Source organism: Fulvia fulva, chromosome 11 (genome assembly GCF_020509005.1).
Source record: "Fulvia fulva chromosome 11, complete sequence".
Classification (NCBI taxonomy): Eukaryota; Fungi; Ascomycota; class Dothideomycetes; order Mycosphaerellales; family Mycosphaerellaceae; genus Fulvia; species Fulvia fulva.
The window spans coordinates 2,589,449-2,611,704 of NC_063022.1; the positions used below are offsets into that span (position 1 = coordinate 2,589,449).

Sequence of the window (22,256 nt, forward strand, 5' to 3'; positions counted from 1 at the left end):
TAGGAGGCAGCGTTGGAGGAAAGACCATCGGAGAAAAGCCGGCTCGCGTTGCAATGGCAACCGCCTCGAAAACACTTCCCGAAATTCACATGTTCACGACTTCACCATCACGATCATTGGGGTCGAAGTCTTCACTGCAGTATAGATACGATGGCAAGAGTCCGAAGAGAGCCGGTAGCCACAGCTGTATGCTCTGAGGCGTCCAAAGAGCGACAGAGCATCACAGAGGACAATGGAGAGGACAGCGACGGACCGAGCATCACTACCGGACGACGACAGCGGGCACGACGTGTGATATCTGATGAATCAAGTGCTGAAGATCCAGGCCTTCCACGCAAGACCGTGAGCAAGTCTCCCGTGCTGCAGCCAAAGCCTCGTGTACGCTTGGCGCCACTGCAATCACTTTCGAGCGCCAGCTCTTTGACCATCCAAGACGATCGTGAGGAGAAAGGAAGCCGGACACGACAGAGACCGAATGGTGTTGGTAACATCAACTCGAAAGGGCTTTCATCTCGACCGAAAGTTGTAGAGCAATCGTTGCCAGTGCCAACACCGCTTGAGCATGATGCAGAGGAGACCGATGTCGAGGAAAGCATATGGTGTGGCTCTAATCACGAGTCTGAAAGCTCGTCTGACGATGAGCTGCCGAGCCCACGGAAGTGGTTCGTACCCCCAGCGCGAGATATAGACCGAACGTCCAAGCCTTCATCAGAGCGGCCCTTGCCGAATTTGTCGAAGCAATTCGAGGCATTGAGCATGTTCGACGATGAGGACAACGCCGCACCTACCAAGAAAGCATCGAAAACTAGAAGGAAGAGGACTTTCGATTCCTCGGACAAGGAGAACGATCATGCCGCCACCGGGCTTTCGCCGCCACGTCTGTTCAGGCCTACCAAGAATGACCCCATCGCGAGACCGTCAACGCCTCCACCGCCGCCAGCATCTCCCTCGAAGTTGAAGTCGCCTTCCAAAAGGATCGGAGCGCCCATCCCAGCACCACCCTTCCGGCCAAGCCTGGATGCATTCTGGACAGCGGACACAGTGAATGACTGGAACGATCAATACTCGCCACAGAAGACACTGAAGTCTCCTCGGAAGCTCAAATTCCAACCTAACGATGAGCCTGCATCGCCAACGACATCACCTGGGAAGCGAAACAGTCCAACGAAGCGAACCAAGGCAGAGCTCGACATGCGCAAAGACTTCGAAGCACGAAAACATGCCCTAGCAGAATCCTTCCTCGCGGAACTTGACCAGACCATGACATCCGGTCAGGTCGCAGAACTCTCCAAATCTACAGGCGGTGTCCAACTAGTCTGGTCGAAAACCCTTAATTCCACGGCCGGCCGAGCCAACTGGCGCCGCGAATCGACCAAAAGCAAGTCTCGCGACGGCACAGTCACCACAACCCACAAACACCATGCCTCAATCGAGCTTGCCTCAAAGGTCATTGACGACGAAGATCGCCTACTGAACGTCATAGCCCACGAGTTCTGCCACTTAGCAAACTTCATGGTCTCCGGCATCAAAGACCAACCTCATGGCGCGAGCTTCAAGCAATGGGGCAAGAAGTGCACTCAAGCCTTCGGTGATCGGGGCGTCGAAGTCACCACGAAGCACACCTATGAGATTGAATACAAGTACATCTGGCAATGCGCCGATGAACTTTGTGCAATGGAATTCAAGCGGCATTCCAAGAGTATCGACCCGAGCAGACATAGGTGTGGGAAGTGTAAGGCGGAGTTGGTACAAATTAAGCCTGTGCCTCGAAAAGCTGCTGCTGGAAAGGGTAGCAATTCTGGAACACCAACGTTACCTGGTGGAAAGACTCCTACTGCACCGGTGACGGGGTATGCGGCGTTCGTGAAGGAGCATTTTGCGAGTATCAAGAAGGGCATGCCGCCTGGGACACTGCATAAGGAGGTCATGCAAGCGCTGGGGGAGAAGTATCGTGCTGAGAAGGCGGCGAGGGAAGGCAAGAACGATTTTGGAACTCTTGCTGATGCGATTGCGAAGGATCTTGAGGCTGTGAAGTTGGGTGGCGGGAAGAAAGAGGAGATTATAGAGATAGATTGAGGTAGTCTGTTACCTGGAGCGAGCCGAACGCTGTACAGTATATCCATGACTTTCCTTTTGATGTGCTTACTACATCTTGCACAACCCATTGCCGCTCAATAAAGCCCTATGAGGACTTCGTCCTCCGACGTTCCGGACCATGGTCGCCAAGCGCTCCAGGGCTTCGTTCGACAGGCCCCGACGGAGAGATGCCGACCGACGATATGCCAACAAGGGCTGTGCGGTAAACAACGGCCTTACCACCTTTCTTTTGCACACTTCACCTCAAGTGCGGCCATCCAATTATGCGGTTTCACACCGGGCGACAACGACGTGTTCACACACCCTAGAACCACTCTGCAGGCGCACAGATGAGGCATAAAGGCATTGTACCTAGATGATCCCACCAGCATCCGAGACATCCCAAGCCGCCAGAAAAATTCTCGAGCACTTCTGGAACTTCAGATCGTTTGCCATTGGGATTGATTTAGATCGTATCTAGGGTGGTGATGTGCTTCTATGTGCCTGCAGCGATGATTACTGTCGAGCCAAGGCGACAGTCTTGCAATGAATGTCGTATTCGCCGTTACTAGCCGTCTACGTTAGCAAATCGAAACTCATATTGTGCGATGGTTTCAACTGCCGTGGCGCTCCGGTGTTGGGAGGAAGATTCAGATATGTTCAGAGCCAACCGATCGTCTGTGGGTTGTGATTGTTGCAGTGGAGTGTTGCATCGAAAATGTATCGAATTTCGACAGACTCGTCACCAAACATGAGATCCAATCCAGATCTCGAAGATGAGCGCAAGGCTCAGCCTGCTTTCGCAATCAAAGAGTGCTACAGCGACTCCACCCTCGGAAACGCTCTCGACTTCTCCACACCTCGACATCCAAATCTATCAAGATCCCACTCCACGTTGGCATCAACACTCAACGCCACACGACCCGTCGAAATTCCAGAACCGGTGCTCCAGGCCCTCGAGACCCGGCAGCTGGACATCGATCACCATGGCGTAGTAAGCTGGCGTGATGACAGCATAACGCATCCTCGCCACTGGCCCATGCCACGAAAGCTGTACGACACAGCCATCATCTGTATACTGGAGTTCCTCACGACGCTGATCAGCAACACCGGATCTTCAGCCGCCAGGTACGCCAGTAAGGACGTTGGTGTTGAAACAGAACTCTCCATCTTCTGCTTCGTGACGCTCTATCTTCTGGGACAATCCGTAGGAGGCCTGATCTTCCCGCCCATAGCAGAGACATTCGGTGGAAGGACGATCTATGTTGCAGCCACCGGTGCTTTCGCAATATCATGTATGCTAATGGGTGCGAGTCCGACGTTGCCGGCCGTGATTATCGGCCGAACTTTGTCTGGTGTTTTCTCTGCGCTTCCCACTATAGTGGCGGTGGGCAGCATAGAAAATATGTGGAACTCCAAAGGTCGAATATGGGTCATTCAGATCTGGGTCGTGGTTGCGATATTTGCTCTGGCACTAGGTCCACCGATAGCGGTATATATTAGCGAGACCACCGCCGGGTGGAGGTGGATCTATGCTGGCGCCGCCATTTGTATGGGGATCATGACGGTATCTTGCTTCTTCATGAAAGAGAGCAGACCTGCTCTGGTCCTGCGTCAGCATGTGCGCGCCATTGAGAAGGAGACCGGGTATGATGGGCTGTCGCTGGATGAGGAGTTTGGCCTACCGACGATGAGGGAGTTCGCGAGAACCAACCTGATCCTGCCGGTGAAGCTGTGGTTCACCGAACTTTTGGTCTTCCTTGTAGCGCTCATGGCCGCTGTGAGCTTTGGTTTCATCTACCTCTTCGCAGAAGCATTGCACGTGGTGTATCATTCTGGCTTCGGCATGGACGAGAAGAGCAGCTCTCTGACTTTTCTTGCGATCGGAGTCGGAGTCTGGTTCACCTTCATCCCGCGACTGTACGACGTACACATTACGAACGTCGAAGCAAGGAGAAAGCAGCCTTTGGAGCCGGAGGCCAAACTTCTCGGCTACTATATTGCGGCTCCGGTGCTGGCCGTTGGACTCTGGTGGTTTGCCTGCACCGTGCCGCCTCTGGTTCCAGATCTTAGCATCTGGGTATCCATGTGTGCATTGGTACTGGTTGGGTATGGCATCGTCGAGTTCGACAGCGTTCTCTGCGCGTACCTCACCGATACGTACACGTCGTACGCCGAATCGGCAAATGCTCCAGTGGCCTTTCTGCGAGCGGTCCTGAGCGGTGTCTTCCCATTGTTCGCGCCCAAGATGTTCAAGGGCTTGGGTGCGAATAATGCTCTCTTCTTGCTGGCAGCAATCGCAACGGCCTTTTGTGGTATTGCTATCCTGTTCAAATTCTACGCCAAGAGCATCCGAGAGCGGTCTCCGTTCGCGCAGAAGACTGCCATGACTGCGATTTAGAAGCACTCGAAGCAGCAGGACTGCTGAGACAGTGTTTCAGACAGCGTGCAAGAAGCACGATAGCCACAGACCAGAAGCCCAGGGAACTGAGGAAAAGCCTAAAAGTGTTTTGAATGTAGCGTAGCGTAACGAAGCAATGTGAATGGACCAGCGGTATCTTGTGTTTCCAGTCGGCTTGTCCTGCACCCTCGACACCACTGTATGTCTGGCGTGTGCCGTTTTCGGGTTGATACGTCCGCCGTGCTATGGCCCTGCGCCGACGTCCGCTGCGCATGTGTTTCAATACTTCGCGTTGTTCATCGTCGGCTTCGTCTCGTTCATGATATGTCATCTGTCATGATTCCATGGCGTTGCGAATGTCACAGTTCTTCAACCAGCGGCCTCTCGCCCCATAACCTCCTCGCACGCTCTCCTAACATCTTCCACCCCATTCACACCCTTCCATTTCTCCAAACATCCCTCGACCTTCTCCCACTCCAGCCTCGCCTCCTTCTCCCTTCCACTCTCCCTCATCTTCCCCAACCTCTCCGGCGCATTCAGAACCCACCTCACCAACATCCTTTTCACACTCTTCCCTCCCCCACTCCCCCCACTCCCATCCCTCAGCTCCTTCTGCAACTCGGCAGCCGTCTCCGCAATGTGCCCCACCGCCGCCCCCAACGTCCCCGTCCCCGGCATCATAGGATCCATCCTCTCCCTCATAACCCGAATCGTATCCGTAGCCTTGATAAACTTGCTATAATTATCATACACCAAAGCCTTCTTCTCGCCATCAAGACTCCTTATGTCACTGACTAACCCCGCCTCAACGCGTAGAACTCCCTCGAGGCCTTCGCGCGCGAGGAGGGATTGAACATATTCGTCTGGGGAGAAGTTGAGCTTGTCAAGCTCGGAGTCTTGGTCAGGGTCTAGGGTGGGAGTGGCATTTTCGGCGATCGAGGTGGAGGAAGCGTTGGTTTGGAGGTTGTAGTAGTCGCGGAGGGCGGTGCGGTTGCGGCGGAGTGAGCCGCGTTCGACGGCGGGCGGTGCGAGTTTGCTGCTAGCGCTGGTCACTGTTACATCGGTGGAGGCTGAGCCGCGACGAGAGGATAAGGAGAGGGAGGGTCGTGGCGAGGCTCGGGGTGACGCTATTGTTGACATGGTTGCGTGTGTGAAAGTTGTACGAAGTGTTATGGAGTTCGACGAGGTGTTGATTGGGGCTTGAAAGTTCATCCGAGAATCTAATAGACCAATGCGGCAACGACGATGAAGTGAGTTCAGAATCATCCACTTCATGTTTCAAGTCTCGACTGTTTGGCGGCATCATCGATGCATTAGAGATGCTATGAAAGTATCATTATGCTCATCGACCATCATTCATCTCATAGGCAGTTGATGCCTTCGATATTGCACATTTCCTTCCTGATCTCATCTCAAGCCCTTGAACGCCAGACACCCATCTGGTCTTCCTTTACATGAAGACACGAACTTCCCAACTTATGCACAAAGGCATGATGAAAATTGACGACTTCGGCTTTCCCTGGCCAGCGTACTGGTGCTCAGGCTCTCTCTTTCTCTCCCCTCGGCGAAACATGTACAGTATGGTATGCCTACCCGGCATTGCATGTGAGCATGCTATTGCCTTGGTAGTGCTAGGGCGCGCTTCAGTCGCCTGGAAGCGAAGTCAGTATCTCGGCGGATGTATACGTGCTGGAGCTGTCGACATACCTCGCCCATTCCCCTTTCACTTCGCGGTGACAGTCTTCACCACACCTAGCGCGAGCTTTCCCACGACCTTTGCTGTGCCTTCATCGCTGAGAATATCCTTTGCGGGCTTGGGTGCTGGTCGAGCTGCAGCAGAGTGTTAGCAATCAACGTCTGGAACCAGGGCGCATGCTGAACGTCGAGGGACATACCTCCATGTGATGAACTTGGAGACGATGACGAGGAATTTGCAGAGCTTGGTCGACCACAGCCACCGGGGCAGCCGCCTCGTCCGTCTTTGTCTGACCTCTTGCGATCCTTGTGTAGTGTGTGACCTCGACCGCCGGCGTAGCTGCATTCATCTGTGAGGAACCTTTCCTTGCAGCCGCACTTCCACACTCGGTATCGGTAATTGCACATGTCGAAGTCGTTGGTATTCTGTTGTCGATATGTCCAATGCTCGATAGAGGCCTGTTCCCTAGATCAGGCTTCAGTGGGACGCTGAGGCCGATTAGACAATAGCAACAGTACGAAAGTGTTAATGTACTATATGGGAGAGCTGTGCCATAAGTACAATCACTGTGTAGCTATACATAAGTCTTACCTTTCCCAACGCCTACTTCATGCGATAGAGAGCGAGGAGTTGCGCAAGCAGTCATGCCACGAAGCTTTTGTTATCTGTGATGAAGAGAACGCCTCGACCACTGACCTGATAGCACAGTTCCTGTAAGGGTGGGTGCACGCGCAGGAATAGACAGGTCTTGCCCATGGACCCTTTCCACAGAGCAAGGCGCTGCACCAATGCCTGGGATGAGGCTTGTCAGATATGAGTGGAGTTACTCAGATCGACCTGGTTGGCAGTCTTGGAGGCATAACTTATAAGACGCCTCGCTGCGGTGGAGTCCAGCAGGCAGCGATCACGCTGTGTAGGTAAATTATTCTCGATCGTTTTTGGGCGTTGATGTCAACATCCGCGTCTGCCGCAACAGCTAATGATGGTGTGAGGAGCTGCCACAGGACTCACACGATCATTCAAGTACCTGCCCGTCCACGATTTGAACCCGCGCATTGGCATACTGCCATCTTCAAGATCGCCAGTGCACAATGCCACGAGCGGCATGCGAAAGCGGCAGTGCTGTCTGCAAACACGTGGACCCAGGTGTTTCGGCGCCAAGTTTGTGCAGACCCTGCTGAAGAATGGCAGGTAGAGCCTGCTTGTTCATGGCTTGACAGCTCTCGATGTCTGCAGGACTTCCATCTTCCCAGTTTCAGCTGACGAACTTCGTGTTCAACAGTCTTTCGCGGAAATGTGATCTCGGCGTGGCATTGGCAACGCAATCTCGACCCAGAGTTGGCATCCCCAGGGCCTAGATCAATGTGCTGCGGCTCCTTGTCTGTATCATCGTGCGTGTTGCGATCATGATTAGGTGCAATGTAGAGAAAACGCAGGCAGCGGGCCGACGAGTATCGAACGCGTTGGCGACGAGGGCGGAGTGGTTTCGGTGAGCTCCATAGAATATGCTGGCGTCAAGCATATGGGCCACGCTGTGTGCTATATGAGGTCGAGTTATGTTAAGGAAGTGTTGACAGTGGAGAGCAAGCACTAAGTTTGCCGGTCAGCCAAAAAGCACTGGGACCAAGATGACCACAGCCACCTTTGTGGATATGAAATGAAGCTAAGAACTCCCATCACTCCCCTCAACCTCCCTAGCCTCAACATCCGCCTTCTCCTTCTCCAAAAACCCAATCCCATCGTCCTCCACCCTCGCAATCAAAGCCTGCCCAACATTCCCATAAACCCTCACAGCAATAGCCCCCTCATTTACATCCTCCGGATCAGAGCCTCCCTCCTCATCCCTCACAAGCAAGAAACCAGCCCTCTCAAACCTCTCCCTCACATACCCCATCATCGCCACAAAGCGCGCCTGTACACTGTCCCCACCATACTTCTTCAACTCCACCAGGAAGTTCTTCAACTGCGTCACAGCCGTGGAATCGATGTGATTACATTTTGAGAAGTCCAGGACCACGACTCGGATGGGTGGGAGAGTGTTTGGGTCAGAGATTCCTGCGGCTCTGCGAAGCTTCGCGATACGGCGTTCACCGGCTACGCTCCAGTTACGCTCTGCTTCGGCGCCGCGGGTGGTGGAGTAGTTTGGGGCGTGGTGGGTCTGGATTGCGTCGGTCATGGAAGTGGCGATGCGGTAGGCGTTGCTGAAGAGGAAGGACTCGTTGAGACGGAAGACTCGGAATCCAGCTGGGATGCCGCCGAGGGCCGTTGTTCCAGCGTTAATGGGAGCGACATTGTGCTGTAGCTCGATGTCGCTGTCAGCTCCAGCATGCGAGATCCGTGTGAAAACTTGTCTAAGCAGAACATAGACGATGTTGAAGCCAACGGCGCTAGCAATTCCGACTTCTGTACTGACGAAGAGACAGACCCAGAGCGCTATCATCGAGGAGATCCAATCGGCAAGGGAAGTCTTCCAGTAAGTGTAGAAGACCTTCGGTGAACTGATCAAGGGCCAAACAGCAGATATGATGATTGCCGCGAGAGTCGCTTTCGGGATCCAGTACAGAGCGCTACTGAGCTTGAAGATACAGACGAGGACGACTGCCGTCGTGAAGATGCCGGAGAGTGGTGACTTCACTTTGCAGGCGGAGTTGACGGCCGTCCGGGACATAGCGCCGCCTACGCCCATTGTGTGGAAGAAGGAGTTGACGAAGTTCGTAAGGCCTGGGGATCGTTAGTGCTGGGAGACAGGTGGTAGATACTGGACTTACCATAATAGCTCAGCTCCTGCGTTTGGTCGGAGACGTAGTTGTTCTTAACGGCGAACGCTCGGGCAATACCGACGTGCTCGATACCAGACCCAATGAAGATAGCAATACTCCTTCCGGCAAGCTGCGTGAGTAGGCTCGAAGGCGGCATCTCAGGCTTCGGGATCCCAGTCGCATCAACCTCAGCCACGCCAAAGAGATAATCGTCGCTGTCGTCGTACTTCTTGTTGACAGCGTAGCTAACGCCAGTGTAGATGACCAGACACAGAAATGCTCGAGTAATCGTGATGAACCACACCACTTTATTCTTGTTGCTCCACCTCTTACCACACTTCTCAATCACAGTCAGGAACAGCAGTCCCGTGAAGCCAATTGCACAGGCGTATCCATTCGCAGTAGGGAGCTTACTGAACACATCGTGGAGCTTGGCCGCCGTGCTCTCACCGCCCTTGTCTTCGCCGAGCAGGGAGGGGACCTGGCCGAGGATGATCGTGATGGCTACGGCAGTAATGAAGCCCGAGAGGATCGGCAGGGAGATGAAGTCCAGCAGGAAGCCGAGATTGAGGAAGCCGAGAATCATGCCGAAGACGCCCATCCAGAGTGCCATGCCAGAGGCCACTTGGGTCGCGGTATACTGGCCGCTACCGTCTTCTGGTGCGAAATGGGAGACTTGCTCTTCGGTCAAGAGGCCGATGAGGGATGTTGGGCCTGTTGAGAGATCTAGTCGGTGTGTGAGCATTGGGTTCATAGTCAGCTTCGGGTCGATCTACCTTTTGTGGTGCCCATGAAAGCATAGAACAGAGCAGGTAGCCAAGACGACATCAACCCATTCTCAACAGGTATGGTAGCAATTTTGGCATACGACAGACTCTGCGGTATGAGCATGAGGCCGACAGTTGTGCCGGAAATCAAATCATTTATCAGCCATCGCCAGTCATACTTTGGCAGCCAGCCGATGATAGGGACTTTGTCAATGGCATAATGATAGCTGGCAGATGGCAAGGCTCGAGCACATTTGACGGAGAGTCTCGCTGCTCTGTTCCAGTTGTAGTCTGTTCGAAGATCCTTCTTTGCCGCTTCGACGAAATTCTTGACCTTGGCCATACTCGCGGTGGAAAGTTTTGTTGCAAAGGTACGGTACTGTCGACGAGGTATCGACAGATGTATCTCGCAGCACTCAAGCTATATGTCCCTAAGCCCGCCGACCCTCGCGACCGCTATGCTAGGTTCTGGGTTGCATCTTGCCGAAGGTCCACTGGCCCTGTCCTGGACCTTGCAACTCTGCCTCCGATGTGCATTGTTCGTGGCCTCTCATGCATTTTGAGGTGGTGTACTTCGATACATCGCCTGGCCCGCGTAGCATGCTGCGCGTTCACCAGCGTATGAATGTCGATCGCACACAACCACGTTCTTTCGAGCTGCCACATGCGGTTGTCGCTGCGATGGACGTCTGACAGGCACGCCAGTGCATTGGCTGTAAAGCCTGTCAGCAACACCTGCGGGGTACATGTCGACGACTTTCGAGCTGCTGCTTTGACGGTATGACACGAGGTCTGCCACAGTAGACGCAGCTCCTGGATCCTTACCCATACAAGCGTGACAAGCTTATCAAGACTTCTGGCGATATTGCTGTGCAGCTGAAGCGAGCTTCTTTGCAGCTTCCGAGGTCAGCCGTAGCCTGTCAAGCAGTCTCGATGTAATTGCCGAGATATTGTTTGCGGGTACATGACCGCAGCATCGGCGTGAGCCTCATATTACGCATTGACTAGGCAAAGCATACAGACATCAAGCTGCCGTTCAAGCTATCGCCAAGACGCTGCCAAGTACGCCGAGGGAGCCGATGAACCGGACAGCTGCGTCTGTCAGAGCTATACAGCTCAAGCGGGCTGCACGGTAAGACTTAGAAGTGATCATATTTCTTGCTCGAAGCTCTCGAAACGCCACCATGCAGCAGCGAAACACGGCAATTCTTCCATGTCACCGCAGCCGTCTTAGACCACCAATCGAAGCTTCTTCCAGCTCATTGATAAAGCTGCATGGTTGTACAACAGCGGCAGCAGACTGTCACATGCTGCAGTACTTACACGACAACACTGACTACAGCTCCGATTGGAAGACCTGCGCCTTGATGGCGTCCTTCTCCGCAGACTGTATGGCTTTTGCGAACTTGGCTGCCCCTTTAGGATCGTTCTGGAACAGGTGGTCTCGCACGAGTCGCTGTGGAGTCTCACCGAGCCACTGGAAGAGCGAGAAGTCTTGAAACTCGTCTGCGCGGAAGATCTCCAATACTTCCAGTGGCTCATCGTCGCTTAGGTTCTCGATGAAGTGACCCTGCAAATGTATCAGCTTACGGGTAGGGCGGTTCTTGCGGAGCTGGAGGCCTCTTGCCATGTTCTTGGGCACTACACCCACATCTCCCGCGGTGTAGTCGAAAGTCCTGGCGTTGCCTTGAGCGCCGAAGATGGTCACGCGCGCTCGTCCACTGATAAAGAATGACCATTCATCGGCATTAGGGTGCCTGCACATCGCGTGAGCTATTGCCAGTGTCACATGACGGCATAGTATCATACCAATGCATCTCACGCATAGCTCCGGGCTCAATCTCAAGGTGACCAGCCGCAATCTTGCATGCTCATTAGCCGGTCTGTGCCAGAGAACCTTGGATAGTACTCACAGTCTTCGAGATTGGAAAGTTGTGGCTATCAGTAATCCGCACGCGACCTCCGCTCGTCACCTCTGGCTTCTGGTCGAGCATCTTGTGAGTGAATTCCAGCTTGGATTTCTTGAAAGTCTTTGGCTTCTCTTCATCAACCGATCCAGGTAGCTCGCCTTGGAAGATGTACTACGTAATGTTAACCAGGGCCCTGGCGTTAATTGAATCGACCCACCTTCTCAGTATCCGGAAGCGTATCAAAGACCTGGGGCGGCAGTCTGAAGTTCTCAGCGATAACAGACTTCGGAGTGTGCTTCAACCACTCTGTCAAGAGGAATGTGCTCTCCTGCGTATATCGTCAGTGACTGTGGCTTCACAACAGGGCAAGTTCTGTACCTCGCTGAACCCGCCGTTGTCGAAGATAAGAAGAAACTCAGTGCCAATGGGAGCCAATCCTTGCAAAGAGTGGGGATGACCCGGGGGGAAATACCACAAATCGCCCTTCTCCACGTCGTCTACGAAAGAGCCCCCTGCGTACAAGTCAGCAGGACATCAAGTGCAATGCGTACATGGCCTCAAGATACCTTCAGTGTCTAGCGCCGTGACTCTGACTTTACCTTCAAGCACGTACGCCCACTCAGCTTCTTTGTGCCAGTGAAGCTCCCGGATCACGCCTTCATCAAGACGCATATTAACACCAGCGATCTCAACCGAGGAGTCCAGCTCACGTCTCGTCGTCTGCCGAGTCCAGCCACCCTCTTCAATCCGCATGTGAGAGTCCGCAAAGCTCCAGCGCATGTTCTTGAAATCTCCATGGTCCGTGGTAGGAGGTCGGATCATGTCGGGGTTCTCTTGCTCCCGCAGCCTGTTGCGTGGACCGAGTACGGATGTTCCATCGCCATTGCGTAGAGGCTCTGGATGGAGGTCTTTCCCTATGCTGTCAACTTTGTGGTCATACTGATCCTGATAGTCTTTGCGGTATGGATCAGGCCTGGAATGGACCAATGGATGCTGTCTTGCTGGTGCAGCGAGAACAGGGGCTGCTATCAGCAATACAGTTGATACGAAGGTTAGTGCGTGCATCGTAGCCACCTAACTCACGTGTGTTCCTCTCGCTCTGAGCTTCGAGCTGCGATGTACATTTTATGGCTGGTTCGACATGGAAGATGCTGCCTGCCATGGGTGGGTGGCAGCCGCAATATCCGCTCCCACGAGCTCGATTACAGGCATGGTGAGGAGTGCATGCTGCGGGCAGGCGATGCATAGCACGTCTGACATGCCGCACCTCTCGACGCGACCTTCCTGTCTCGTATAGCGTCGAATGGTAGTGTCATGTTTGGTCTTGCTCCGCGTGAGTCCGGCTCGAGTGGAGGAATGCTTATACAGGCTTGCAACCGAAGCTTGAGGAGTCAGGAGCTTGGTAGGATGGCAATGCATGTGATGGTTCGTGGAGGTGAAAGTCGAAGGACGCGACGAGAGGTTGAGACGGATACACATCAGGACACAGTGGTCAAAGGCAGCCACTGTGGCTGAAATCCCGTCCTCCCCAGCACCTCACTTTCTCTTGCAAGCTTGTTAATCGCGAGCGAGGTGACTGTGACGTGGCTGAAGGAGACAATTTTTGAACCAGATCCGACATCGATGACCATGCAGACAGCCTTACCGTTGCTATCGAACTTGTAGCTGCAGCCAGAAGGCAGACACTTCGTGCTTGTCAGCAGATCTGGATGACCTCTGAGAAGATCGCGCAATCGCTCCAGAAGAGTTATCTCGCTGATCTCGAAACGATGGTACTTGTGCATCAGGTTGCTGTAGGCATCGGGTACGCTCGAAGGTGGTGGAAAGGCATGTTCTACGTGCTTTGGGTAGTCTGCCAACAGCCCAACCCGAGACATGATGAGATGGTCTTTACCTTTCGAGGTAGGCTGGCGATTGTCCTGATTGATATGTCAGAGCCAGCAAACACGTTGACAGTGGTACAGAACAGAGGTCTCAGGAACACGGACGGAGGTCCTATTTGCGCGGCCGGAATGTTGTTCTTATCCTTTGAAGACCGGACAAAAAGCTCAAGCCAAAGACATATAATCCGCTCCCCCAACAACCTTCCATCTCCCCATCCCTCCCCGTCTCTCCCCAACTAACCATGTCCTCCACCGCCCTCATCCAATTCACCAACAGCCCCATCGACGACCCACAAGCCAAATTCCTCCAGAAATGCCAAACCCTCCACAACAAGGCCAACGCCCTCCTCAAACTCATGGACGCGCTCGATCATACCGAGCACAGAAAGAACCTCGCGGGCGCTATTAAGCATGTCGAATACGTGATTGAGTCTACGTACGTTGCGGACAATGGTGTGGCCAGAGGAGAGGAGAATCTTGCGATTTTGCACTTTTTCATGAGACAGGATTTGCTGGAACAGGTAAAGAGGGAGATGAGGGAGAAGAGGGGTTTGATTGAGGAGTTGGGGTTGGAGATTTTTGGTGTGGAGGGGGATGGAGGGGAGTGAGGGTGAGAAGATGTGTTGAGGAGTTTATGGTGAATGTTTTGTGGTGCTTTGACTTTGCTAGGACTGTTGAGTGAATACATGACTGTCCGTCAGTGAAGCTCTAGCAGGCTCACTGGCAAGATACTGTGCTGCTCTCACCACTGGCCCTCGGCATTGCACAGCCCAGCGGAAGCAGATGGAGCATGGGCCCAACAACCCGAACAACTGTCTGGAACTGGTAGAGCAACCAAGCCCCTACTGCTCACTACCGCAAGCAATCCCAGACCACCATTTGCCCCTCGATATGGCTTTGTCCCCCAACACTCCCCAACCATACCCGCCACCTACATATACCTATACACCCAACCATCACTCCTCGCCACCATCCCCCAACAGCCCACGCCAACTTCATCCATCATATCCCTCCCCAATAATAGAGCCTTCACCCCCGCCCCACCCACGTCAGCTCCGTCCGCCACGCTGGACGACATGGCACCTATTCACCTACTGTTCAAGCCGCAACGTGATGAATCCAATCTCCTCACCCGCTGTGGCCCCATCCTGACAAAAGCAATTGCTGTCCACAGCCTCATGCGAGCTATAGGCCACGAGCAGCACAGAAAGCCCCTTCGGATTGCCACGCTGGAGCTACAGCGTCTGCTAGTGGCGCTCGGCGAGGTCATCATGCTAGACAACAACACTGCCCAGGCGACCGCGGCGTTGGAGCACTGCCCGCGGACTGGAGTTGTTGAGCAAGTGGTGGAGGAGAGTAGAAGACATAGGAGTATGCTTGAAGGGCTGGAGAGGGAGATTTTGTCGGAGGACGTGGATATGGGGTGAGATACCTGGTAGTAACGTCTGACGTGCTGGGAAGTGATCGTGGGAGTTGGTGATGAAGCGATGCAGGCAGAACAAGGGTATCGCTGGCATTTCTGAAATGTTTCGTTATGACTCTCACGCTATCCTGCATCCGCATCGCTCTCTAAGATATTTGGCATAATTCGCAGCACGTCTTCGTTGTCGTCTCCATCTCTAACACGCCATGACGACCTTGTTCGGGCTGCTCCCCTAGTGCACCATCACATCGGCCGGCTGCTGTGCTTGCTGCTGGTGCGGGTGGCTATCTCCCATCTCCGTATCCATAGCATCGCCATTCTCCTCCGTACCTTCCTCTTCCTCCTCCTCATCGTCCTCGTCGTCTTCACTCTCTGCCTCCAGATCCTCGCTAGCGGCATCACTTTCCTCACCTTTGTCGTTGCCATCGGCACCCTCCATCTCAGCATCCTCGTCGACCTTGGCAGTCGCCAGTGCCTCAGCATCACCCTCTAGAGGTGCACCTTCGTCTTGTGCCTCCTCCTCAAGCTCATCTTTGGCATATGCCTCCTCATCGTCGTCCTGCTGATCGACATCTGGCTGCTCAGGTGGAAATTCGCTCGGCGCGCTCTCCTCAGAGTCCCACTTGATCTGGAAGCGGGTGACCCTAGGCTTGTCGGCGAGGATGTTACGGCGGATCTTGTCGAGGTCTGGCTTGGCGGGTGGTTCCTCGTTCATGGCGGGGTCGGTGTATTCATTGTTTACGTAGTAACCGACGCGGACAAACTCGCGTTCGTCGTAGGAGCAGGAGAGGAGGATGACAGTCACGCCGAGGATATCGCTGGCTGGGATGCGGGAGGTGTTGGGTGGGTCTGCCTCGAATACGAATTTGTTGACGCCGACGGGGATGGGGCCGACGAGGAGGGAGTCGAGTTCTTGGTCGTGGTCGGAGCTGGCTGACGGTTAGATATGCTCTGAGTGTATGTACGACAGTGCACTGCACTTACGATGTAGCAGAGCCGACGTAGGTGAGCTTCCACTCGAGATCCTTCTGCAGTGGCTCGAGGCACTCGAAGGTGATCTCGAACTCGTATGGGGCGTTGAAGGCAGCCGGGTTGTTGCGCACGTTCACGTTGAGCAGCGATACTGTTGCCATGATGTGCTGTGTTATTTGCTTGTGTTGATGGTATGCTCGGTCGAGGCTGCTAATGGAACTTCGTTCTTCGGATGTTGTCCAACGGGGTGTCAATGTTGATGTGAGGTTACAGTGCGACATAGACAAACGCGTCTCGATAGCGCGTAGAGTGGCAGCCGCTCGGGACAACAAAGTGGAGGGAAGTCGTGGCCAATCACTAGCAGGCACATCTCGTGACCTGACACTGTGGCCCCATTGTCATACCATCTACAGCCTTACATAGCCGCCATAAGGCTATTGACTACCATCAGCAGATTCTTGAGATGATACTGCTCAAAAAGATATCCATGCGAAAGAAGTCCAAACACGACATATTTCACTCTCGCTAGGCAACAACCACGCGGCTGACGTAGCGTGCCAACCTTATTTTCATCCACTCTACCCATTGGCATGTGATCTGACAACTGACACCCTCGTTTAGCAAGCCATTGTGCGATAACTCGTGATCAGAAGTGTGTGACCACAAGATTTGGCTCCATGATAGACTCACATTCGATGGACAAGCCGTGAACAACATCACACTCCCTCCCGAAATGGCTCACCTGCTTCGAGGAAAACAGGCGGGCATCCAGAACGACTTGAGTGCTGGCCTAAGCTCGGATCTATTCGCCATCGACGACGTCGCTCGCTTCGGTGTCAACTCCCAAATATCCTGTGTGGCCTACGATCCCGTGCAGTCACTGCTGGCAGTGGGCACCAAAAGTTCCCAGTTCGGGCCCGGTCAGGTCTACCTCTTCGGCAAGGGCAGAATTCAAGCTGTATTGCCAACTCCCGCTAGAGGCGCGAGTATCAAAGAGCTCCAATTCTGTGCGGAAAAGTTGGTGGCATTGGACTCCAAGCACGATGTGATTTTGTACTCGATTGAGCTCAAGCGCATCATCACGACCTACTCGCCGCCAGGAGCAATTACGGCACTATGTACGGATCCAATGCTGGACTATGCACTTTTCGGACTACAGTCTGGAGAGATCCTAGCCTTTGACATGGATCGAGAGTCGCCTGCGCCCTTCAAAATCCCAAATCTGTGGCAAGAAGTCAACTCCAAGGCACGCATCTCAACCATAGTCTCGCTACAATTCCACCCACGAGATATCGGAACTCTGCTCATAGGGTACACAGAAGGCGCAGTCATCTACAGCTTCAAGCTGAACAAAGCTCTCCGCTTTTTCCAGTATGAAATACCACGTGGAGCACCGGGAGGTGACGGCGACCCTGCAGCGTCCAACATCGTGAGACGACCGAAACTGTCTCATGCTGTGTGGCATCCGACTGGTGCATTCGTCATGACAGGACACGACGATAGCTCGATTGTGTTCTGGGACACCATGAAAGACGGCAGAATGCTGATGGCACGAACATTGACCGACACACACGTGGCCACACCAGGCGCGACAACAGACAATGCTGGGATGCGGTCAGGAACTATGGCGATGAAAGAGCCTCTCTTCCTCATGAAGTGGTGTGCTAATCAGCAGGATTCAGAAGACACCATGATCTTGGTAGCGGGAGGTCAGTCTACGCAAGCGCCATCGAAAGGCTTGACACTCTTCGAGATGGGCAGGACACCGGTGTACGCAACAAGCACATGGGATACATTGACCAACTACTTTGACTCGCCAAAGCGTCAACGGATACTTCCCACACCTCCTGGCGCGGAAGTCGTTCATTTCTGCTTGATACCTAGGACATCACCACATTTTGCCGGGGCTCATGATCCGATCGCCATCATTGCTCTTCTATCCTCTGGCGAACTGCTCACGTTGTCCTTCCCTTCTGGCATGCCGATCAGCCCCACAAATCAGCTTCATCTTTCTCTAGCGCTAGTACATCCTTTCGTCAAGACGCTCAATACTGCTCAAGTCGAGCGTGAGAAGTGGCTGGGTCTGCAAGAGCGCCGTGCACAGGGTCCTCCCATTCTGCAAGGTGGCACTGAGATGCCAAGTCATCTAAGGAGATACGAGACAAGAAGCATAGCTCAAAGCATACATGCAGATGGCACAGTCCGACTTTGGGATCCCGGCTATGGCGACGAGATCGAGAACGAGAAGGTGCTGCAAGTCGACGTTGCGAGAGCACTGGGACGCTGGAACGAGATTGACATCACGGAAACTTCATTCGCAGGCAACAGTGCTGAGTTGACCATTGGCATGCGCAGTGGCGAGGTCATCGTCTTCCGCTGGGGCACGAATAGGAATTCTGGCAGAGAACCACCCCAAGCACAACCGAATCAGCCGGGCGCTTTGACGAGTATCACTGATCGTGTTGAACCGTCTCTCAGTGAAGGTCTGTGTCCTTTCACGCTACTCGACCAGAAAGATGGTCCAGTCACAGCCGTCTGTAACTCAGAGATCGGCTTCGTCGCGGCAGGATTCGAGGGTGGCGGTATTGTCCTCATCGATCTTCGCGGACCTGCCGTCATTCTGAACACTTCTGTACAAGACTTCGCCAGACACCAAAAGACAGGAAGCCTACGACGACGCTCCAGCAGCGCCGGCAACAAGCCCGAATGGGTCACATCGCTGACCTTCAGCATCTTGACTCTAGAAGGAGAAGGCTACAGCTCGATCCTGCTTCACGCTGGCACAAACTCGGGCAACCTGGCCAGCTTCAAGATAATACCAGTCCCAAGCGGACGATACACAGCACAATACGCCGGCCATGTACAACTCGACAGCAGCAAGATCATGTACATCTCACCCATCAACGCCGACTCAGGCAAGCCCGCGACAGCATCACAAACAGCAATGGGCAGCCTCCGCACCGGCCTCAAAGTCAACGGCGCCCTCGTAACAGTAACCCCAACCAGCATCCACATCTTCCGCCCAGCAACCTCCAAAGGCGCTCACAAATCCTTCGACTCCTTCTTCTGCGACAAAGCCGGCATAATCCACTCCCACTCCCACGGCTACGCCCTGCTTGGCCTCTTCGGCGACGGCAAAGCACGCGCATTCTCCATCCCCTCCCTCCGCGAACTCGCATCAATAGACCTCACCAGTCTTGACGTCCGCCAACTCCACAAAGCAACCATCTCCCCCACCGGCACAATCCTCGCCTTCACAGGACCCAGCGAACTGGCCCTCCTCAGCATCTTCGGCACAGGCGAACCCCTAACCCGCCGTCAAGACCGTCTCTTCTCCCCCGGCCGCCTCATCCCACCACGCCCTACCATCTCAAATATCCAATGGGTGACGGGTACGCAATACATCACGCCCGCAGACATGGATATCCTCATCGGCGGGCCTGACCGGCCTCCTAGCAAGAGGATGCTTGCCCAAGCCCGCGACGAGGAGGAACAGCGACGCAGAGCGGGGAGGTCGAGTGCCAGTGCAGCGAACAATGCGCAGAGTGATGAGGGGTACTGGGGCTATATGCAGCGGCAGTTGGCGGAGAGGACGGAGAAGTTGGGGTTGGTGGGGGATAATATGGATAATTTGGAGAGGAATTCGGCGAATTGGCTGGAGGATGTTAATAAGTTTGTTGGGAAGCAGAAGAGGAGTGCTGCTACGGGGAGTAAGTTCTATCGAAGTCTGAGAGTGGCGGCGCTGAGATGGGGTTGAGCTGACTTGATGGTGCTACAGTTATCAAAGCACGGTTCGGCTTGTGAGAGTCCTGTGGCTACTTACCATGCCTGGCGACGTCCCGACGACCAGATTGTGGGCGCCGTGTGGCGGTCGCAGAACTGATGCATCTCGACGATCTAGTGTAACCAGGCGTGTCTCGAGAGGATGTTGGAGAGGATGATGGAAACGCTACGAGCTCGGTATCGGTAACCTTGTTTGCGAGGGCGGTCATCCCATGGGAACCCACGGTGTACTGGCCTCGCTCGTCATGAAGTGTACTTGCTTTTGGACTAGTATGCTGAGGCTCTGGGAATGGCAAATCCTGCTGGCGCAGGATGTCGTGAACAGAATGTGTATCTATAGCATCCTCCGCCGAAGTAGTTCTGTCTGTCAGCCTTGTCGCCGAAGCGCTGGGCTTCGGACTCCACCAATGCGCCATTGATATTGAAATGGCCTCTTAAACAATAGGCCGCATGTTTGACCTGATTGTAACGCAGGCGGAGACCATGCCAGGGGAATGAAGCATCTCTGCCTCGGTGGGCGGAGTTTGCCATCACACAAGAACGTGCCTCTTCATCTATTCCCAGTATCACTGATGAAGAGCGCCACGCGTTCGACGAGGCCGACCGCGAATTCGCTGTCGCTTCGCTGTCGATACTCCGGAGGACACATCCTAGCTGTCGATGATTGTCATTGCGGGAGTTGCATAAGTGGCCAGGCGAGGCAAGGCCTGCCAGTCGGCTCTGGTTGCGGGATGCGGGATGCGGGTCTGAGGCTTTTTTGTTTTGAAGCTGGATTACATCAATGTTGTTCTGCGAACTTGTGCCGCAGGTGAGAGAAGTGTGTCTTTGGAATACGACAGAAAGTCTAGACCAGATCACCATCGTGATGCGCTGTGGAGCCCCTGGTCAGTGGTGGTCTCGGGAGTGGTAGACGTGGAGTTTTGCCGACGGGTGTGCGCCGATGAAATGTGAACCTGGATCAATCATCGATAGTTTTGCGCGGAAGAGGCAGCAGTCTTGGTGCAAATGTCTTGTGCGGTGGGTCCTTGTTGATGCTCGGGCAGTTTTCTCCTTGAAGTGCTATTCGTGTAAATTAGTAGTAAGATCAAAGGAATTATCGGTCTGCCACGGGAAGCATCAACGTGTTCATCAAGACTCCACTCGTGTTCAACATGAACAGCGGTGTTTGTAATGAATGATGAAAGCCGCGGTGCAAAGCGTGGAGAGTGGTACAGCACACAGCATCAGCAGGGAACATGCATGTGGTCTTGTGCCCAAGTCTTGAGCATTTTAACCAAAACTTTGTGGTCCACCCTGTGCTATTGGTTGAAACGGCAGATGGATGCGCTTCGACCTCGTGGCAGAAGGGTGATGTTGGTAACAAATAAACAGCAGTCGCGGTGGGTTGAGACGCAAAGGGTTGTGGCAGTTCTGTCCGGATGGTGGGCAAATCAAAGGTACCGGCGACACGCTGTGTTGTTGAACGTGACAAGACGGGTTATTGACGCCCTCGCGGTGTGGCTTTTGAGTCGTGTTTCAACGGGCTTGCCCGTCACTCGGCCGACAGCTTTGAAACACGCCGGTCGACGCAGCTTTTGCAGAGATTGAGCGGCGACACGAGGGTGCAATGTATGGAATGCCGTGATGCGTGCTGTTGTTCATCGCCGTGAAGACGATGTGGACGATGTGTGAGATGATGATTGCATAGGAAATGTGAGCGAATATCCGGCGGGAGTCGTGTTTAGCAGGCGATGAAAGCCGCTTCCCAGTTGAGAAACGACTCAGCAAGGATACCCTTTTGGGAAGCAATGAGGATACGCAATCTTCGCGCTTGGACGGCGTGGAAAGGACTCGCCGCCGACATCCGGTGCAAATTGTTCCCGCATAACTTGTGCGACTGCCAGAGACGTGCTTTGCGGCGTCTGTCAAGTGCACATGTATGATCTGGCGTGTAGTTCGTCCGCCGCAGAACAGGTGGAAGTCATTGTTGTTTCAGCAGACTGCGAGACTCCGAGCCTTGGCGATGGGTATTCACGATTCACGAGTGGACGTTGAGAGGCTCAAGCCGTTGGCAGGGGTCGCGGAGGCATGGCAGCGAATGAGAGCGGTGCACGCGCTCCTTTTTCTCTGGGCTGCGTCGTGTCGGCTGCGGCGTACCTTACAGTAGCGGTGCCTTGGCGGCGCGCATGGCAAAGATCCCCCTTCCGCCGAGTTGTGCTGAGAAGTGCTGCTGCAGCTGGGCTCTCACGCTTCGTGTCCATCGTGTCGACGCCAACTCTGCCCATCATTTGCTCGAGACCACACTAGGCCGTACACTGCCACTCCCAAACCACACGCGCTCTCTCTCACTCTCCACCACCACCAACACCATCATCACATCGACACGACACACCTCTTCTCACTGTCACTCTTTCACGGGAATAGGCGTTCGTTTCTTTCGTAACATTCGTTTGGTGTACAACGCGACCGAGAGTGCTGCGCGTAGCGGATGACCCGGACGGCTTTATGCGACCGAGCGACGAGTAACCTGACCCGACCGACTTCCACCCTTTCCTGAAACGCGACCGAGTGCAGCGTCGAATACCTGCTTGTTGCGTGTTGTACAGA

The 22,256-nt window shown here is 54.1% G+C and overlaps 10 protein-coding genes across 10 annotated transcripts; 4 read left to right on the plus strand and 6 right to left on the minus strand.

Moving 5' to 3' along the window:
- Nucleotides 1-150: 150 nt before the first annotated feature.
- On the plus strand, nucleotides 151-2,076 carry CLAFUR5_13136 (HMG box-containing protein; the record flags this gene model as incomplete). Its single annotated transcript, XM_047912284.1, has 1 exon — nucleotides 151-2,076. The coding sequence occupies one exon, from the start codon at nucleotides 151-153 to the stop codon at nucleotides 2,074-2,076; it is 1,926 nt and encodes a 641-aa protein (XP_047767946.1).
- Nucleotides 2,077-2,794: 718 nt separating this feature from the next.
- Nucleotides 2,795-4,477, plus strand: CLAFUR5_13137 (Major facilitator superfamily multidrug transporter mdrA; the record flags this gene model as incomplete). The annotated part of the gene is made up of 1 exon (XM_047912285.1): nucleotides 2,795-4,477. The coding sequence occupies one exon, from the start codon at nucleotides 2,795-2,797 to the stop codon at nucleotides 4,475-4,477; it is 1,683 nt and encodes a 560-aa protein (XP_047767670.1).
- Nucleotides 4,478-4,846: 369 nt separating this feature from the next.
- Nucleotides 4,847-5,617, minus strand: CLAFUR5_13138 (Vacuolar protein sorting-associated protein 51; the record flags this gene model as incomplete). The annotated part of the gene is made up of 1 exon (XM_047912286.1): nucleotides 4,847-5,617. One exon carries the CDS (start codon nucleotides 5,615-5,617, stop codon nucleotides 4,847-4,849), a length of 771 nt encoding a protein of 256 aa, XP_047767675.1.
- A 583-nt stretch (nucleotides 5,618-6,200) lies between these two features.
- Nucleotides 6,201-6,580, minus strand: CLAFUR5_13139 (uncharacterized protein; the record flags this gene model as incomplete). The annotated part of the gene is made up of 2 exons (XM_047912287.1): nucleotides 6,201-6,307; nucleotides 6,373-6,580. The coding sequence occupies 2 exons, from the start codon at nucleotides 6,578-6,580 to the stop codon at nucleotides 6,201-6,203; spliced, it is 315 nt and encodes a 104-aa protein (XP_047767676.1).
- A 1,256-nt stretch (nucleotides 6,581-7,836) lies between these two features.
- Nucleotides 7,837-10,042, minus strand: CLAFUR5_13140 (putative sulfate permease; the record flags this gene model as incomplete). The annotated part of the gene is made up of 3 exons (XM_047912288.1): nucleotides 7,837-8,894; nucleotides 8,942-9,658; nucleotides 9,709-10,042. 3 exons carry the CDS (start codon nucleotides 10,040-10,042, stop codon nucleotides 7,837-7,839), a joined length of 2,109 nt encoding a protein of 702 aa, XP_047768405.1.
- A 993-nt stretch (nucleotides 10,043-11,035) lies between these two features.
- On the minus strand, nucleotides 11,036-12,674 carry CLAFUR5_13141 (Oxalate decarboxylase OxdC; the record flags this gene model as incomplete). Its single annotated transcript, XM_047912289.1, has 6 exons — nucleotides 11,036-11,456; nucleotides 11,509-11,561; nucleotides 11,613-11,780; nucleotides 11,827-11,937; nucleotides 11,988-12,121; nucleotides 12,176-12,674. The coding sequence occupies 6 exons, from the start codon at nucleotides 12,672-12,674 to the stop codon at nucleotides 11,036-11,038; spliced, it is 1,386 nt and encodes a 461-aa protein (XP_047768404.1).
- Nucleotides 12,675-13,087: 413 nt separating this feature from the next.
- CLAFUR5_13142 (uncharacterized protein) lies at nucleotides 13,088-13,486 on the minus strand (the record flags this gene model as incomplete). Its single annotated transcript, XM_047912290.1, has 1 exon — nucleotides 13,088-13,486. The coding sequence occupies one exon, from the start codon at nucleotides 13,484-13,486 to the stop codon at nucleotides 13,088-13,090; it is 399 nt and encodes a 132-aa protein (XP_047768401.1).
- Nucleotides 13,487-13,734: 248 nt separating this feature from the next.
- Nucleotides 13,735-14,100, plus strand: CLAFUR5_13143 (uncharacterized protein; the record flags this gene model as incomplete). Its single annotated transcript, XM_047912291.1, has 1 exon — nucleotides 13,735-14,100. The coding sequence occupies one exon, from the start codon at nucleotides 13,735-13,737 to the stop codon at nucleotides 14,098-14,100; it is 366 nt and encodes a 121-aa protein (XP_047768400.1).
- A 1,047-nt stretch (nucleotides 14,101-15,147) lies between these two features.
- On the minus strand, nucleotides 15,148-16,048 carry CLAFUR5_13144 (Histone chaperone ASF1; the record flags this gene model as incomplete). The annotated part of the gene is made up of 2 exons (XM_047912292.1): nucleotides 15,148-15,844; nucleotides 15,900-16,048. 2 exons carry the CDS (start codon nucleotides 16,046-16,048, stop codon nucleotides 15,148-15,150), a joined length of 846 nt encoding a protein of 281 aa, XP_047768407.1.
- Nucleotides 16,049-16,620: 572 nt separating this feature from the next.
- On the plus strand, nucleotides 16,621-19,691 carry CLAFUR5_13145 (Lethal(2) giant larvae SRO77; the record flags this gene model as incomplete). Its single annotated transcript, XM_047912293.1, has 2 exons — nucleotides 16,621-19,597; nucleotides 19,666-19,691. 2 exons carry the CDS (start codon nucleotides 16,621-16,623, stop codon nucleotides 19,689-19,691), a joined length of 3,003 nt encoding a protein of 1,000 aa, XP_047768406.1.
- Between the last annotated feature and the right edge of the window lie 2,565 nt (nucleotides 19,692-22,256).